Genomic DNA, 19,300 nt, shown 5'->3' with positions numbered 1-19,300 from the left:
ACAGTGCTGCACAGAGTTTGCAAATTCAGTCCCTGTCCCCAATGGGGCTCACAATCTAATCAACCTACCAGTATGTTTTGGAGTGTGGGAGGAAACCGGAGGACCCGGAAGAAACCCACGCAAACACAGAGAGAACATACATACTCTCGAAGATTCCTCAGGCCACAGGATTCCTCATCCCCGTGGCCACATGATCTAACTAAGAGGCAATTTATTTACATTAACAACAACCATAAAGGAAAAAAACATATAGTAAACAAGGATGTGCTAACCATGAGGTCCTCCTACCTTGCAGTCAGAGCTGAGTTCTCCTTGGTAGGTTTTCATCTTGAGAAAACTATTTGAAATGTAAAAAATAATCAGAAAGCTGTATTCAATATTGTCTGGCCAATACACTAAACTATTAGACCTCCTATTCACAGAATTCTAGTAATCTCCAGCTCCATCACTGTATTCGCCCCATTTCCAGAACAGAATATCTCCATGAACCCTACATCCTTTGAAATAAACTGTTTAAATTACGTACGTGCTATGGGTCTTATTTTTCTGATGGGCAGTGGACATTAGCTCTACACTAACTGGGGGTGTTATATATTTGTTTGTTTTTTTGCCTATGTGTTGCATTGCTTAGGCCCATCTGTGTTACAAATGCTGTTTTGGGAGTTTCCATTGCTCCAAACGAACATAGGACAGTGCAGAGTCACCTTGACAAAGACCCTGTTTGCACCAAATGTATTATTTGCGTAGTCTAGTTTTCACAATAGGACTGAATTCATGAATTTCTGTTTAGGCACAAGTATTGGTGCAAATTGACTCTAGCTCCCACCCTGGTCTATGTGCTTTGACTTTTGATCATAGTTTGCAACTTTTTTTGCAACTGTCGCAAACAATCCCAGTAGCAGAAGAACACTGCTGGCAGATTTATCAAGGGCCAAAAACTACTTTAATGAATCTGATGGCAGCAGAGCTCCAAAGGGTGCTCTCACACAATAGCGTTTTGATTCCATTTTGAAACTGAATCAAAACGCACAGGGGCAAGCTACGGTCGATCGCATATGTGTTTGAATGCAAACACAAGCGATCGGCGATCAGTACCCAGTGTCTTGCATTTAGACAATACAAGACCCTGGGTGCTGATTGCCAATCGCATGTGTTTGCGATCAGCCGTGGCACGTCCCTGTGCGATTTAATTCAGTTTCAAAACTACATCAAAATGATATCGCGTGACAGCACCCAAAGACAGACATGGAAGCCAGTCCGATGATCAATTACCCCTGTGACTCTCAGTGGGGGTAGATATGAGAACCCTGTGTATTACATACTTCCAAGTGTCTGACATAAACGGATGCAGGAGACGTCCATTTCTACTTCTGAGGTCCCCTCTTGGTCCCCTCAAGAATAGCACACACGGTAGCTGGATACACCCCACCTGCTTCAGAAGTCTATACGGTGGCAGGGGACATGCCCTGTCCTAAAGCCTAATCTCTCTGGATCAGAGTATATAACATTTTTAATTCTGTCGGGGCACAAGCTTTGTAAATTACTACTCCTTTGCATTACTACCTTAGTATCCTTATACATCACTGCAACCTGTTTCTTTTCTCTTTTTTTCTGGCTAACAAATAGGCTACAGCTGATGTTCAGAATATGGTCATAATTGTGGTATTATCCTCGCTCTTTCCACAGTGCAACCTCCCTTCTCTCCATCCAGAACATTTCTGTTGTGGCTTAACCATGCTTGAATTCCACACCCGGCATCAAAACCCCTGTACCCATGTGATCAGCAGCAAGAGTACATATTTACTGAACCTGGCCAGGCTACATCTATTTGGCCATGGCATCTAAGTGGTTAGACACAAGGAAAGACTTTCTGGCATGCAGCCAATTTCTTCACAATGGCCTCTGGGTCTGTCATCTATGAGAAACTACAAGGCTATGTTAAAACTGCATATAGGCTAAACATAATATATACTGTATATATTGAGTAATTTTAACACAAAAAAACTGGGAAAACCTATTGACTCAAGTATAAGCCTAGAATAAAACCTGCCAGCTCAAGCCCCCAGTATATAGCCAGAAGCCTCATGCCCCCAGTATACAGCCAGCCCTTTGGCCCCAGAATATGTCCAGCAGCCCCTACCCTTGTATATAGCCGGCCCCTGGCACAGTATATAACCAGCAGCCTCTGTCCCCAGTACATAGCCTGCCAGCCCATTCCCCCCTGTATATAGCCTGCCAGCCCATGCCCCCTGTATACAGCCTGCAAGCATATGCCCCCAGTATATAGCCTGCAGCCCCTGCCCAAGCATATAGCCTGCCCATGCCCTCTAGTATATAACCAGCAGCCCCTGTCCCCCTCAGAATATAGTCTGCAGCCCCTGCCCCCCCTAGTATATAGCCTGCAGCCCCTGCCCCCCCCCCACAGTATATAGCCAGCTCCCTTTGCCTCCCCCCCGTTTATATAGCCTGTAGCCTCTGCCCCCATTATATAGCAGTAAAATTTTGTGCTGAAAAACTCTTATATACTAGCTTATACTCGAGTATATACGGTAATAATAATTATATAATGGTTTGCTTTATTTACACCTTCTCCCTGGTAGCACTGTTACTTTTCACTGTGATCAAAGGGAAATGTGTGTGTGGTGCCACTCTGTTTTCTTTATGTTCTGAATAAAACAATTTTGACAGTAAAAATAGAAAAATAGAAACTACAAAAAAAACAAGCTCTCATAAAGTTAGGTTGATGAGAACTGGAACATGAACTGCTGGAACAATGTATTGAAATCTATGCTAGTCAGTTATATTAAATTTTTCAGGCCCAGACCTGCCTTCAATCCCACCAATTTTTCCAGTCTTTGACAAAAGTGAAGAAAGGGAGGTAAAACTCAAAAATATTGCAGATTTTTGCACAATTTGTACAATGCCAGGTGGCCATGGAAGGGGCCAGCGTGTGGTTATTCCTTCCCCCAGACCAGCACACTAGCCTGCATCCTTCAGGCCTGAATTGGCACAGGTAAAAGTCAGGATTTCAGATGGGAGCAACCATCCACTGTATACATGAGAAAGCAGGAGCCTACAGATATAAATGGCATGCATGAGGGGCTGGGGATATCATATGCGCAAGGATATAAGTAACCCCCAATGTTGAAGGAAATCTACCATTTGCTTTGTAAATAAAAACATTCCTTGAAAGCGGTGTGGCTACACTGATGCAGAAACATATCTTGTTTAATGTCTGAAACAAGTGGTTTTGCTAATAAAGCAATTGTAAAATTATCATAATGAGATTCTGAAGCTCCTGTGGCTGCCCTGGCGCTCTCCTATTACCCAAACTATGCCCATCTCCAGTCTTGTCCCACCCCGCAAAAGCCAAGAACACTGTAACACTGTAATCACTGTGTTATCCCTGACAGGCAGAAGTAATTAATCGCTGCACCATCCCCGAGCTGCTGTATATGAGTCATCCAGCTCAGGCTGATTAGTCTTGTCAGTGCAGAAAGTGCAGACAGCTCAGTGTATGTGGAAGTAATTGTCAGCCAGCTTATGGGGGAGGGGCAGGATGAGGCAGCCTTATGCATGCTGGAGGAGTGCATAATATGGATAAGAGCCTCATTATCATAATTTTATAATTGTCTTTTGAGAAAAGACACTTGGTTCAGGGATTAAACAAGATATGTTTCTGCATCAGGGTAGCTATTAACATATAATAATACACAATTAACACATATGCATTAAAGTAATGGACAATTTACATGTTTTTGGTTTATTATTTGTTGTTCTTTTATCATTTTTTTAGGTTGACAGAAAGGTGGTCCCATCGCTTCTAAGTGGCAAGTACAGCTTGCATACAGCAGCTCCATTCAATGTCTAAAGGAGTTTCGGCTATCTGGATCTCTCTGGACAAATGCTTGACCTGCCACTTTATCATTTGAAAGGAACCGGACCTCATTTTAATAATAATGTAATGTAATGTAATAACAGTAATGGGTCCCAGTGGTTGCTGTCAACATAATGCAACCAATAATAATGGATGACAAATTAAGGTTTTTAAAAACGCATTACAACCTGTGAGCTAACAATAACAATTAACATCGCGTTAGCGCTTGCTTTTGCACAATGTTGACAACAACGTAATTGGGCACATCTCCTCTTCTCAGATTTTGTGATGCGTTTGAAAACTCATGCGTTAAGGCAAATATGTGAGTGTGGCCACAGGCTCTGATCTACTATAATGGAGGCCTATGTGAGGTGAGCCGCCTACCGGCACACTTAGGTACTGCTGTTGAATAAAACATAAGTGTGAATACAAGTTTATTCTTGCTCTCCGGTAACCGCACACGCTCACTGCTTGCCTAGGGATGTCATTGTGACGTTCCCTGCATAGAACCAGCGGAGATCTGCTCTCCACAGGGAACCGACGCCCGTTCTCTGGTAAATTTTGGAATTTTCTCCATCAACCAGAGGGGGCCGCACGCGCGGCAGCTTTAGCTCCACAATTCCGTGATATCCGCCGGTGATCCTACTAGAGCCGTACACCCGCGCCGCCACTAGGGGGCCCATTAGTCGAGGAGCTGTCACGTGATCGCAAATATTACCACCCCCATGTTTTATCCTTAGAGACCCTGTGAGAATATTAGCGCATCTGCCTCTTTTACGGCCCGTGACTGGCTCGGATAGGGGGCGATGGAGAGCGCAGCGGGTCAGAATATAAACCACGACACTCTCCTAGTTATATGCAGTAACTGTAAAATGAAACATTCTCATTCCCTGGGAGTCCCCGTCACTTCTGCAGGGGTGTATTGCTGCGGCCTCCCTCCAGACTAGGGGCAGCCCCGGGCCAGTGCTCAGGCGGTCACGTGCCCCTCCCTGGCTGCGCTTCGCACTCCACTGGTTGTTTGTCCCTTGTGATGCTCCGTACAGGAGGCGTCGTGCTGTGTGTTTGGCCAGGAGGAAGCCAGAGGATTGGGGCTGTGAGCAGAGTACCGGGTGCCCCGTCCTGTAGACCCGGCAGTGGCGCTCTCAGTGACTGTGCAGCGGGCAGCAGCCGTATGGGTCTGGGCACTGGGCGCCTGTAGTGCTCTCCATCCAGCAGCTGTGGCCCGGACATGTGTGCGAGCATGGATGTGAGCTGGATACGCCACATGGCTTGCTCTGCTGAGGTAAATGGCTTCATGCCCTGTGTGTCCCTACTCCTAGCACCAGTCAGGGGGCTCTGAGGCGTCCAGGTAACGTGGGGACTTGTTGCTGCGGGTTACATCACATTATACACATCTGCTGAGGAGCCACTACTTAGAAATTCCCTTTTTACTTATTTATTGTGTTAATCTGTGAATTTGTGGAGAATCTGTGGTGTTCAGCTGGTTTGTTGGTAATTGGGAAATGTTATGTAAACCAGAGAAGCCCCAATATAGATCTCCCCCAAATACTGAAAGGTATTTAGGTAATAAGGTAATAATCCAGCCGCGGAGCTAAGCAATACTTGCCAATTTCCTCAGCTGTGTCTCCTGCCTTGTATCCCCCTGACCCTCCCTAGGCATTGCCACTTACCTGCACATATGTATTTGATGCCTTGGTGTATGTTTACATCGCAGTAGATGCCCACCACAAGGTCCGACGTACAGCAGTTTGGCCACAGATTGTAGATGGACACACTGAGCCACATTTCCAGGACTGAAACCAATGGGACTTGTTCACACAAAGCTCTAAGAGTGATCTCTGCTGGAAAAACATGGTAGGCAATTTCTAGCTATAAATACAGACTTGTATATCATTGAAATCGGAGAGATTGCGCTTTCCTGGATACATTGGGATGGTTAGCACCTCAACACTTAGAAGCAGCAGCATTGCTCCCATTGCAATTATACTGAAAGCTAGTGCCATTTTAAGGCACTTGTTATATTTACCATTTCTAACTGTAAGGCATAAACAATATTCTGGAAATCAGTGTTTTGCAGTATGACTGCAAGTCAGCACTGTTTTACTAGTGTCTGGTCACTTGCTCACACTGTGTCATCTCATATTGATCAATTGCTAGAAAGTTCATTTCCACCACTACAGACTGACATTGTGCCATAGCTTTTACCAAGGGGGCCTTTGTTGATGGCACACTTCAGTAGACATTGTACCTTATCGCTGGCACATCAGTCTTAGTAAATCTTTACTACTGGGTTATTGATTAAATGGCAACTGTTTAATATAAATGGGCCTTGTTTAGAAGAGAGACAACACTGCATTATCCCTATCTAGTTTACCAGGAATAAACATTGTAAGGCTACATTCACACAATGTACTACGGTACGGTGGGCATACATTGGCACAGGGGATTAGCCATATATACACCCCCCCCCCCATATGTTTGTGTGAATGTAGCCTAATTCAGTATCGCTGCTTATGGGTTTGATATATCGTGGTATATCTGTTAGAAAAAATATCCTCCTTATATGTCGGAGAAATAGCTACAAGGTGAGACTAAAAAGAATAGAGTTTTGTAAGGATTGGTTCCCACTAGTGTTATGACCTTCTTTTATTATAGAGCATTTTCTAGTCTTTAGAAAACCTAAGGATCAGACAGGGGGAAGAAATAAAAGGTACATGTGCAGCTGCATCCATCCCTGCTGAAGCCCCTGAGGGCTTTACCATACACAGTGTTAGGTTTTGGCCCCTGCAAGATGTTTAATTATACAGAACCTTTTGTGTATGTTTGTTACTACAGTATGCTACTGTGCTGTTTGTAATCTTACAGAAAACAGGGCTGGATTCTTGCAGACTATTGGTTCATAGCTACTTGCAGGTCACAGCAAGATGATGTGCCTGTGTATATAAATATTGCTTTATCACCTTTTAGGAAATAAGCACCAGTTATAAAGTCAGTTTTCAGGTCACCTTACTCAGCCTTTGTTTCCTTTCTTTCTTAGGGTAGCATCCAGCCTTCTTGGCCAAAAAATGAGAGAACGTAAGTTTTCCCACAGCCAAAAAAAGCCTCCTTCCTTGCCTGCAAAATGGTTGCGATCGGTTGGAGAATTTAAATCCATTATCTCTAATAGACAAGAAAATCTTGCACCCAAAAAATGGAAAAATGACAACCAAATTGACCATGACATTCAGCAGATTGAGGGCAGCAAAGCCAAATCTTCCAAGAAAAGAAAGTCTGCTGATGAAACCTCAGGAAAAAACTCTGGAGAAGACGCCGTAAAGAAAGGAAAATTTGATAGTTGTAAGAAATGTGACTCTTCTTCGAGAGTCACAGAGACCCCAGTGCATGCCACAAAAGAGAAAATAGAAAATAGTTCTAAAAACTTGACCTCAAGACTCTTGTCCCTCAATCTTTCTGTAGGTGAAGACTCACAGATTTTAAAGGCACAGAAATACAAGGATGAAGCCGCCTGCAACCTCGTTGCAGTCAAAAATTGGGGAAAGAGACCTTCTCCTTTGTTACAACAAAGATGCTCTAGCGGTTTATGGCTGCTGAAAAGCTGTGATTTGCTTAAAATTGGAAGAGTACCCTTATTTATGATGCAGAGAAAACTCTTTCAGATTGCAGATTGTGGTAAATTACAGTCTGGGAAGCTCAGAGCAAGAAAGACAAGCTATAGACTACTGGATTTTAACTGGATGTGGTTTCGGAAAGGCTTTTGGAACTGCTGTAAGAAGACTCTGAGAAGCAGGATTCGTAAAGTGGTCTCGTATTTGAAGTTGAAACTTCAGAGACACATAAGAGCTGGGCGCAGGTCATACGATATGAACAATAACACTTCAGGAATTTTATATGAGATCCCACAATGCACAACCAAAAGCTGCCTACGAGGTGATGCTGCTGTCAAGCTGCAGAGTGTGGAAACTCCGTATGGAAATGCTGCATCCAGTCAGCAAGCACTGCTCTGTACACCCGCCCAGTGGTGCAGCACAGACACCTTACCCAAGAAAACAAGTGGCGCTCCCGTTCTTAACAACCAGCCAGATGACTTGTGTTTATTGCTTACCGAAAAAGAAGTCTGTATATCCTGCCAGGAAGATGCAACTGCTCATGGCGAGAAGGACAATGAACAGATTCCCCTGACTCCTTACAAGTTGCAAGAATGTGCAAATGACTCTTTTGGATGTCAGGAAAATGCTTCCATGGACATGGTAGAAAATGGGGATGGATCCTGCCCCATGGATTTGGAGGACAGTACAGACTCTGACATATACAGTACAAAGCTTTTGGATCATCCGTACTGTAAAAGTCCCATGCAGCAGGCTACTGGTGATGCATTGGATACACAGGACTTGCAGAATGGACAAAGAATCCTCAATGGTGTCCCAGAAGAACAAGTAGCAGCCAGCATTTGTGGTATGTGCCTAGAAATGGAATTTGTCTTTTATGACATGATAGTTTAACAAGACCAGTGTAAAAGATCTAGATTTGGTCAAATAGTCTATTTGACGTTTTAGATTTGCTGTCAAGGTTTAAGATATGGATGACCTATTATCATTTACAGATTACTTCGGCTCTAACACTCTAAAACTTCTGTTAGCTGTTCTCTCTGTAGTTGCTGGTTTCTGGATCTCAGTTCCTGTTAAATTGAATAGAAACTGCTGTACTGGCCATTACATAGAACAGAGCTGGACCTGTAGCTCCATTCTGGTCTCGTAGATGATTGCTAGAGGTCCTGGCTTTGCCCCCTGTATAGCTTTTCGTGCTGGCAGCTTCCTGGGAACAAGTCATTTGGTTCACGGCCTTCCTTTTCTGGTGCTGATGACCAATCCCAATTGTAAAAATTGGCCCCCAGCTCAGAAATTGCCTTTAACAGTAGGATATTGCTGCTGTGTGAATGTGTATTTAATATTAAATGTTTCAAGTTTCCCATATTATTTTTTAATTTATTTATTTTTTAGATTTCCTAAATGAAGTTGTGAGAAAATACGGTAGTTTGATTCCAATGACTGAAAAGGACGTCATTACTCGACTGAAGGAAGTTTTTAACCAGGACTTCTCCAACAGGTATAATACTAATTTTTCACAGTTTTGTGGGCGCTGAGCAGGTTCGCAACTACTTCTGACCCCCAGTACTATTTATATTTTCGAAACAAAAATGTCTGTGAAACCTCATATCTTATAACATTACAGTTCTTTAACCACATTTTTGCCAAGTATAGTAGTAAGTTTGTGAAAGTTTGTTACCCTAGTGACACACAGTCGTCTGTTTCATTTCGCCCATTTTTTTTTCTTTTTTTGCTTGTTAATGTACATTCTGCACACCAACTTGACATAAAAAAAACAAATGTAGGCATTTTTGCTAATTTATTATACAAGAAAAACTGAAATACCACATGATCATTAGTATTCACAGCATTTGCTGTAACACTCAATTTACCTCACATACTCCCCATTTAGTTTTGATCCTCCTTGAGATGGTTCTTTAACCCCCGTTTTTGCATTCCTATTTTTCACTGCCCACCTTAAAAAAACCGTTGGCTTGTTTTCTGCGTAACAAATTGCAATTCATGGTGACGGTATTTAATATTCTATGCCTTCTACTGGGAAGTGGGGGAAAAATTCCAAATGCAGTGAAATTGGTGAAAAAAAGTTTGAGTTAATGTTTTCATACGTTTACAAAAACGTAAACCTTTTGTACAATAAAAAATACTAATCTTTTGGCACCAATAACTTTCATACATCAGTGTATGGAGCTGTGTGTTCATTTTTGTGAAATGAGTTGTTTTGGGGGCTGTATGGCCTTTTGATCCCTTTTTTTTTTTTTTTTTTTTTTTTTATATGTTGCAAAATGTCATTTTCTAATTTGGGCGCTATTTTCCGTAAGGGGGTTAAACACCAGGAATAACCGTTATTACATTTTGATAGCTCAGACATTTTGTGATGCGGCAATACATATCCTGTTTATATTTTTGCTGTTTATATTGGTTGCAGGGGAGGAGATTTGAATTTTTAGGATTTTTTTTTTCACTATTTCAAATTGCACATTGTAATGGGCTAAAATCGGACCATTACAGACCAGAGGCTGTCATGGTAACAGATTGATGCTCCCCGATTACAACACTGGGAGCGACGAACTAAGCCGATTTGCGGCGACCACATGCTGCCAGCTTTTTATCACTGATCGTGGGTGTTACCGGTGGGTGTTTGCTGCATACATCCATTTGTCTCCATACATCTGCAGTTGACGTGTGACGTACTCATAGGTCGCACATCGGTAAGGGGTAAAACTGATTGGACTTGGAATAGGAAAGGCACACACCTGTCTATACAGTATAAGCTTACAGTGCATGTAAGAGCACATGAGAATCATGAGGTCTGAGGAACTGCCCAAGGAGCTCAGAGACAGAATTGTGGAAAGGCACAGATATGTTAAAGGTTACAAAATAATTTCTTCAGCAATCAAGGTTTCTAAAAACACAGTGCATTTGGGACAACCACAACTCAACTACTCACTACTGAGCAAAGTGTCTAAATATTGATATTGCAGTTTTTCCTGTTAAATAAGTTAGCAAAAATATCTACGTTTGTTTGTTTTTTTTCTGTCAAGATGGGGCGCAGAGTGAGCAAAAAAAAAAAACTTTTCTGATCTTACCACTTGGCTGCAGAGAATGAAAAATTTAAATGAGTCTGAATACTTTCCTTACCCACTGCACATAAGAATAATGTGGAATTGTCCTTTTGTTCTACCTTACTTCTTTCACTGGATCAAATGTTAGAAAATTTAGTCTAGTCTTGCATAATACAAAAAATAGCCAAAGTAAAACCTGTCTTGTTAGATGCCACTGGAATGAGGCTTTATGTTTGTTTATAGAACTAATAATTTCTGTTCTCAGGATCACATTCATTGGCAAGGAAATGGCAAAATATAGAGCCAAGAGTTCCAAGAATATTGGTTGTGGTTTCCGGATTTGTTACAATAAACACACACTTTACATGGAAGATCTTGTGACTCTTGATGAACAACAGTGGCTTAATGATCAGGTAGGGAAGAATGTATCCAGTGGGTTTATATATTTTTGTTTGTTTTTTTTAATTTATTCTATTGCAGAAAAGGTACAAGTAATATTATAAACTCCTTACAGCACTTGAACATTTGGGATCAGTGATGGAGAACTTACTAATTGAATGCATTTTTGTGTAGACATTGTGGCATGAGCACTCCAAGATGCTTCACTGCCTTGCCAATTTTCATTTATTTATTGTTTTGTAGGTCATTAACATGTATGGAGACCTGATAATGGATGCTGCACCAGATAAGGTGTGTATTTATAATATTTTCTGTGTAACCCATTTGTTGACATTGAAGTGTTTTATTTAGACTCCTTTAGTTTCCGTTTTATTATTAGGTCTTAAAGGTTCCCATTACAGCAAATTAATGTCATTCCTTTTATGATAAAAAGTTATACAATTTTCCAATATACTTTCTGTATCAAATCCTTACGGTTTTCTAGATCTTTGTTGGCTGTCCTTCTATGGAAAGCTTCAATGTTTACTACTAGTGGATAGAAATCTGACCATGGTCACACAGTTGTGCAGCTTGTTATATCACACGGCTCTTATTACTCTCTATGACACTAACAAGCTGTGCACCTGTGTGACCATGGTCAGATTTCAGTCCACTGGAAGTAAACATTGAAGCTTTCTATAGAAAGACGGCAAGCAGAGATCTAGAAAACTGTAAGGAATTGATAGAGAAAGTATATTGGAAAATTGTATAACTTTTTACGGTATAAACATTAATTTGCTGAAATGGGAATATCCCTTTTAAAGTTGAAGAATATTCTATTACTGATTGTAGTTTTTAAAGGAAACCTACCACTTGAAGTGGCAGGTATAAGAAGGAAATACTGAGCACCAGCTCAGGGTGAGCTGGTGCCGGAGCTTATTCACTCGGCTCTCCTTCACTTCCTATGTAGCCACGCGCACGGTAAGCACCGAGCACGTACTTCCATGCGCAGCTTCGGCTATAAAGTTTAAAAAGTGTTTTAAACCGCAGTACAGCGTTTTAAAACGCTAACAAAAATAAGCTCCGCCACCAGCTCACCCCCAGCTGGTGCTCGGTATTTCCTTCTTATACCTGCCACTTCAAGGGGTAGGTTTCCTTTAATGTTGTGCACAAAATATGAAGTCCAATATGTATGAAAGTTTTCATAGCTTGTGCCATGTGTATTTTTGGACCACATGCTAACCTTCTTTATCCTTTTGGCAGATTCATTTCTTCAACACATTTTTTCATAAGCAACTTGTGACCAAAGGATATGATGGTGTGAAAAGATGGACAAAAAAGGTAAGGTTTTACACACACTCGCTCACACACACTATATATTTTTATTACAATTTTTTTCGCCTTCTGCTTCATAAGAACAACTTCATATCTATATAATATGTGTTTTCTAGGTGGACCTCTTTAAGAAAACCTTACTGTTGATTCCAATACATTTGCAAGTCCATTGGGCCCTTGTTGGTGTAAACATCCCAAATAAGACCATTTCCTTCTATGATTCCCAAGGCTTACAAATAAAACTTTGTACAGAGGTAAGAGGAAGGCAGTAAAAAGTTTTGGGGTTTAACATATTGGGGTAATTTTACTAATCCTTGTTTAGTTCAGTTTTCTGGCGGACAGGGCTCATTAAAATCGGTGTTTCTGGTGATTTTAGTCTGGTCATTCCCCTTTTGCTAATATAGGCGTGATGGGGCAGGGAGCCGACCACGTAGGGTTGCTAGAGAAAACTGTGAAGAAAGTTCCTGATTTGTAGGCAAGGTTTTGCTTGGTCTAAACCAGACGAACCTGTTGGAAATTAGGAGCAAGCATTGTGGTGCATAGTAAAGCCCCCTCCCCCAAATGTTCCTGTTACCTTTTCTATCACTCCAAACAATTATTGAGATTTTATGTGATCTATACACACATACATGTCAGGGAATATAAACATGAATATAAACAATGTCAGGGAGATTATTCACTGCTTCTACGCCATTTTTCTGGTGTAAAAGCAGCAAAACAATTGCTAATTTTTCCACAGTGCTAAAATTGGCAATTGAAACCGCGACTATGCCACCTCCACACTGTGGGCATAGAGGGGCGCAAGAGCTGTTGGAATGGGCAGGCATGGCTTTCCCACCCCCGTTCTTGCGTTCTTTAACTTCCATTCATTGGTTTTTATGCAAAACTATGCAAGGTCGGATATGGCGTAGTTAAGGGGTTACTCCAGTTTAGAAATAATTTAGGTCCGGGCTGGGCGGGCTATAAAAGAAGAAAAAAAATATGTGTACTTGCCTCCTCCAGCGCTGCTGATGTCCCACGCGCGGTCTGTCTGATCTGTGCGCCGGTTTGTTACAAGTGTTGCCGTCCTTCCATTCGGAAGGAAGCTCCTTGTGGGCTCTTATGTGCCCCTGTAAACAAACAGGTGCATGGATCAGACGGACCACGGTGCGGGACATCAGCGGCGCCGGAGGAGGTAAGTACACGTTTATTATTTTAAATAGCCTGTCCCAGCCTGGCTCTAAGTAATTTCTTAAACTCGGATAACCCCTTGATGCCCGGCGGCCTATCTGACGCGTCAATATACGGCGATAAATCTCCCCCCTGTATGTTTATTTGCCATAGTCACCATGCAAACTACTGTTTTGGGGACGTATATAAGTCCCCATAGATAGCAATAGGCTTCATGAGCAGTAAGGTAACCACAACCGCACCCTGCCGTGGCCGCAAAAAGATAGAGCAAGTTTTATCTTGCTCTATCTTCTTTGGGTCGGTGCGATCATGAGGATTTCAAATTTGTATAGGTTTTATGTTTTCATACATTTACAAAAATTAAACCTCCTGTACCAAAAAAAAATATTCATTTTGCCATCTTCTGGTGCCAATAACTTTTTCACACTTCATTGTATGGAAATATGTGTGGTGTAATTTTTACGACTTTTAATGATGTTTTGAATGCTACCATTCTAAGGACTGTACGGCCTTTTGATCACTTTTTATTTAATTTTTAATATTCTTAAAAGTGGCATTTTTTACTTTGGGCGTTTTTTTTTCCATTGGGGGGTTAAATGCTGCGAATAACTGTTATTATATTTTGATCGGACGTTTTGGGACGCAGCGATGCTGAACATGTTTATGATTTTTACTGATTATTTATATCAGTTTCTAGGGAAAGGGGGTGATTTGAATTTTTAGGTTTATTTAATTTTTTTTTAAAAACTTTTATTTTTTTCATATTTTTCAGACCGCCTTAGGGTACTTTAAACCTAGGTTCTGTCTGTCTGATCCTAACATATACTGCAATACTAAAGTATGGTAGTATATGAGTATTTTACACATCATCTATTACAATGTGCAAATCGCACATTTTAATAAATGGGTTAAAATCTGACAGCCTTTGGTCTTTGTATGGCCCAAGGCTGTCATAGTAACTGATAGCTGTACCCCTATCACCTTACAGGGGGCATCGATCAAATTCAATATAGCGGAGGCTGGAGGCTTTTACATGGTTAACACCTGTAATCAGGTCATGTAATGTTTACACAATAAAGATCATTTTAACCCTCTTACAGTTTTACTCAAAAACTAAAATCGCAATAAAATTATCACTTAGTGATGGTCAGTGTCAAATTCCAGAGTGTAGGCGGGGACTCTAAGCAGACACATTATGATCCCTGTGAGCTGGCAATCTGGTTACATTATCAGGGTCCAGGTTTATCTACACTCTTATTTAGCTTCTGAACATTTAGCTAGTATCTGACACACAAAAAAAGAAAGAGATGAGATCCAGCTCAGCTCTGCTAAATCTAAGCTATAACACGAACCAAGTGCTTATACAAGCTGCAGATAAAGTAAGTCTTTGCAGATGCTGCTTGCCCACAGGAAGTGTCTTTGTATGAGCTGGACTTATAATGGAGGCAAAGAGGAGAAGCTATTCATGAGAAGAATCTGTCCTGCCCGACCATAATAACCAGAAGATTTATGGTTGGATTCCTTGGCAACGGAAATTGTATACACCAGAACTGAAACACAGCTTTGAATTATATATGTCAAATGCTGTATTTTTGTTAATAGTGGATTAGAAATCATGTTATTTTGTTATCCTGAGTACATTTAAGTATCTTGTCTTCATGGGAATATCTCTATAACAGTGATGGCGAACCTATGACACGCGTGTCAGCACTGACACGCATAGCCATTTTCAGTGACACGGCGTCCACCATGCTGTAGTGCAGGGGCAGACTGATCTGGGATGTCTGTGGCCGGTTGCCGTTGTCTGGGGGCGGTCCGGCTGGCGATTGTGCTCTGCAGCGAGCGGCTGCATCTCAGTCAGAGATCGCAGCTGCTGCTCCTTTGTTCCTGTCCTGCTCTGCGGAGGCCGCGCAATGACGTCAGAGTGGAGCTTGGAGACAGAGCAGACCCGGCTCGTACAGAAGCGGGAACATCTTCTACACAGGAGCTGAAGCGGCCTGAAGAGGAGTAACGGAGGTCCGAGGCGTAGTTGGAGCCTGTGCCAGTTAGGCGAGTTAATTTATTGAGTTGAGCTCTGCCGGGCTGGGATGTGATGTACACTGCTATGGGGGGGGCACTTCTCAGGACACAAATGTCCTTAAAACTAGTTAAAAGGTACACTGTTTTTTTGTTATTTTTTTTTTGGGGGGGGATCTTAATTGAGGAATTGAGCACTGCCAGTCCCGTCTCTGTCTAAGGGTGTTAGACAGAGGGGGTAATGTGCAATGCTTTAGAGAAGGGGGTAAAATTGTGTCGGTTATACGTTCATTTAGCCTAAAATTTACACATTTCCAAATGATAAAAAGAGAAAATTTGTTATGCAATTTCTCCCAAGTACAGAGACCCCCCACATTTGGCCATTACTTGTTTTATAAGGGAACAGCATGTCGCAGAAGGGAAGGAGGGACCTGCAGCTGCCAGGAATTTAGTTTTCTCATTGTCCCCTTTTGTAGACTATAAAATGTTTGCTTATTCATTATTGGGGCCATGTGATGGCATAAATAATTATACATATTTGTTATTTAAACTCTAAATATCACAAAATTTGTTTTTTTTTTTTCTAAAGGTGACACAACACCTGAGTTATGCTCGGTTTTTTGGTGAATTTTGACACACCAAGCTCAAAAGGTTGCCCATCACTGCTCTATAAGGACATTTCTCAATTTAGTCTACAGGGTTTCATAAAAATCTGATGTAACTCAACAATCATAAGACTTATTTGTTTACTGAACCAAAAAGAATAAAACAGTACCAGGTGCCTCTCCGAGCCCCACTGATCTGATGTTAGGCGCATCTAACATTTGTGGCTCAAATTGATTTATGTAATCCTTACATATTTTCCTGCAGAACATCCTCAAGTATCTTCTGACAGAAGCCAGGGAGAAAAATCAACCTGAATATCTTCATGGATGGCAGACTACTGTAAAAAAGGTAAAAGGTTGAGGTGTCATAATTGACATTCCCGTTGTCGGGGGAATTTGATTTTTGTAGCTTGGAATGCCTTTATCCAAAGTAAATAAATAACATTTGTTTTCTGTCATTAGCACAGGAGTAATAACTTCTGGCAAAAGCCAATATTTGGATATATGTCCTGCTCTTTGTTGGTTGTGCTTTAAGAAATCCTAAAATGTCTCTTTTAATATGTTTGTCTTGCAGTGCATTCCACAACAGAAGAATGACTTTGACTGTGGTGTTTTCATGCTGCAGGTATGTGTTTGTGCTTCATATGAAGAATCCAAGGAGTTCCTATATGTATATATGTTTGTGACAGATCACAGCACTATATCACAATATATTCTTTTTAGAAATGTATTTACACAATATAACTGAGGTGTCACAGTATTGCAGTAGAAGATGTAGGTCTTTCTCCACCAGTTTGAATCCTCTATTACATATATTCAAGTGACATCTAATGCTTCATAAATAACACAAGTTTCTTTTTTTCCCTCTTTCCTCAGTATTGTAAGTGCCTGGCCCAAGAGAAGCCTTTCCTTTTTACCCAGGAAGACATGCCTAGCATCAGAAAGGGGATCTATAAAGAACTGTGTGAATGCAGACTCCTAGATTGAGGAAAAAAAAACTATTAAAGCTGCTGTTTTGTGGCCCGGATAGAAACATTCAAGCTGTACTTGAATTATTTAATACTTCCACAACTTTTAAACATCACTTTAGAAGGGTGGCTGGCCCTCCATTGTTACCTCAAATTCTCCTCTTATTTTGATAAATTCATCTGATTTGGACATCAATTTGGTCAGCTTGTGGGACGTCAAGCAAAGCTGCCCAGAAATCTTTGTGGCTTAATTTTGATTCTGGTATTTATTATTTATTATGTGAGCATGCAAATATGCAAACGCATGCAGCAGTAAAACAAGGACTGTATATTTGATGCACCTTTGACTTGTAGATAGAAGTGACAAAGAATTTTAATTTTGTTTAAATATATGAAATAACAGGTACATTTTTTTCCTGTAACTATTAAAGCTGTATTTACTTTGAAATGTTTTTCCAATGGAAAAATTACTACATATATTTTGTCTAGATGGGTTTTATTTATTGTATTATCCATGTTGCTTTATTACACTTGTATATAGGAAGTTTCCCAAATTATGGATAATTATGGACTTGGTATTTTTATTAACAGTAATTTTGTGTTATGTGCCTCCATTTATGTAAATGAACTTCAGTAAGGGAAATGGGTTTCTTCTTAAAATAATGTTATAGTTTATTTTTTTCCACTGATGGGAATCCAGGTGTTATGTTTTCAACGGATATGGAGACTAAATGTGCAACAAAACACTCAAGCAAACTAGTTTTGGCTCAAGAGGAACATAGAATATCCTGCTTATAATATCAAGACCTTAACTCAGAATTAATTGGAAGACATACAGGTTTATGAAATTTAACTTCGATTTTCCTTTTAGCCAGAAAGCATAACATTTTTAAATGAACCCCAAAGATCTCCTGGTGGCAAGATTAGAGAAAGACTGTTCTGCCCTTTAGGAGACTCTCACTGGAAAAATCCAATGGTCACAAAAGTGGGAAATTTTCTTAAAAAATCTTGGTAGTCTTCCTTGGCATTTATTATAAATTTAGCCTCCACTTTCATAGCATCTACTACCCAGTCATGTTCTGCTAACTTAAAAACTTTAAACCCACCCTAAAGAAAATATTAGCCTCTCTTGCTCTTCTATTATAAAGTGTATGGTTCCTTCCTTAGGTAGCAACTAAAATAGAATTGCACTTTAATCCAATTCTGCCGAAAGAGCCTTAAGGCTGAAAATGTTAATGGAGGATAACTGAAGTGCCATTTCATTGATAGAACATCCTAGGAAGTGGCCTCAGAAAAGAAAGTCTCTTCCAGTACCTAAGCAGCAGAAAGTAAAGTCCTACATGATTTTGATCCTACTAAATCACAGAAATGTATAAATGTATCCTATGGCTTTGAGATTGGGTTGGATGGAGCATCTTAAGTGATTCCAAGGAATTGTAAAAGATCTGATCAAATATTAAAAAAGATACAAAATGGTTACAAAATAGAAATTTCTCTATATCCCTGTCATAAGTTAGTGAATACTCGGTAGATAGGTGGTCATCTGCAACAGGAAATGCTATCCAGAATCTTCTTCAGATGCAGTTAAGGATTTTCCTGTTATGGCACCAGAGATGGGTTATTCCCATACATATAAAATATTCCACAGGTTTTTGGTAATGGGATGTCAGAACACTACATTTCCCTTGACCACCCACCCATTCGGAATAATATTTGATTCCAAGTTCTTCCTGAAGATCATAATGGAAATATCACAGTGACATTCAGACCGTAAGCATCATCCCTAGAGGAGTGGTCGTTTTTTTTTGGGGGGGGGGGTTCCCCTCATCTGTGCAATGCATACTCCAGAGAAGGAGGGATAAAAACTGAGTTATTATAATTTATAGTCCAAGAACTCAGCTTAGTTAAGTATAGATGTAATACGTAAATAGCCATAAATTACTTTTTTTTTGCATATTTTGAAAAGCCTTAAAAAAAAACATGGCATAAAAAGCTGGGATCCTGCCAGAGGACACACACAACTGCATGTAGGTGTACTTGGTTTACAATCATTGATCTTGCTGCTAGATTTCTTTTAAGGTGCATCATCCCATCAAAGATTGGTCCTACAAATCATATTTGTTGGTCAGTTTTATGGGGGTATGTGGATGAATCTCTTTTTCACTTTGGGGTACTTTTGCTTGAGAATGTTTAGAAACACAGATATAGACAGTCTACTATTGACTGCTGACTGCCACCACTATTATGTCAAATTCTTTAACAATTGGGATGGACTATTAACAGA

The 19,300-nt window shown here is 40.6% G+C and overlaps 1 protein-coding gene and 1 long non-coding RNA gene across 7 annotated transcripts in view; one reads left to right on the top strand and one right to left on the bottom strand.

The window, feature by feature from the left end:
• Positions 1-483, bottom strand: part of LOC140122160 (uncharacterized) — a 40,804-nt gene extending 40,321 nt beyond the window's left edge. Inside the window, exon 1 of the long non-coding RNA XR_011854261.1 lies at positions 289-483. This is a non-coding gene — a long non-coding RNA (uncharacterized lncRNA). The remainder of the gene's footprint in view (positions 1-288) is intronic.
• A 3,839-nt stretch (positions 484-4,322) lies between these two features.
• Positions 4,323-17,495, top strand: SENP5 (SUMO specific peptidase 5). Of its 6 annotated transcripts, none has more exons than XM_072142693.1 (11): positions 4,323-4,431; positions 5,592-5,731; positions 6,915-8,329; positions 8,875-8,980; positions 10,810-10,957; positions 11,187-11,234; positions 12,186-12,263; positions 12,374-12,511; positions 16,314-16,397; positions 16,623-16,673; positions 16,925-17,495. In XM_072142693.1, the coding sequence occupies exons 2-11, from the start codon at positions 5,643-5,645 to the stop codon at positions 17,033-17,035; spliced, it is 2,268 nt and encodes a 755-aa protein (XP_071998794.1). In that variant the 5' UTR covers positions 4,323-4,431; positions 5,592-5,642; the 3' UTR covers positions 17,036-17,495. The 6 variants fall into 6 exon arrangements, with proteins under 6 accessions (XP_071998794.1, XP_071998797.1, XP_071998795.1 ...); XM_072142694.1 differs by lacking the exon at positions 4,323-4,431 and adding an exon at positions 4,468-4,699; XM_072142692.1 differs by lacking the exon at positions 4,323-4,431 and adding an exon at positions 4,725-5,159.
• The last annotated feature ends 1,805 nt before the right edge of the window (positions 17,496-19,300 follow it).

Source organism: Engystomops pustulosus, chromosome 3 (genome assembly GCF_040894005.1).
Source record: "Engystomops pustulosus chromosome 3, aEngPut4.maternal, whole genome shotgun sequence".
NCBI lineage: Eukaryota > Metazoa > Chordata > Amphibia > Anura > Leptodactylidae > Engystomops > Engystomops pustulosus.
This window is presented reverse-complemented; position numbering and strand designations above follow the sequence as displayed.

Bases quoted from the DNA above. Each gene is read 5' to 3' on its own strand.
- SENP5 (XM_072142693.1), top strand. From the start codon at position 5,643: ATGGACACACTGAGCCACATTTCCAGGACTGAAACCAATGGGACTTGT. The intron at 8,330-8,874 runs GTATGTGCCTAG...TTTATTTTTTAG, and splicing joins AGTAGCAGCCAGCATTTGTG to ATTTCCTAAATGAAGTTGTG. The intron at 10,958-11,186 runs GTAGGGAAGAAT...ATTGTTTTGTAG, and splicing joins AACAGTGGCTTAATGATCAG to GTCATTAACATGTATGGAGA.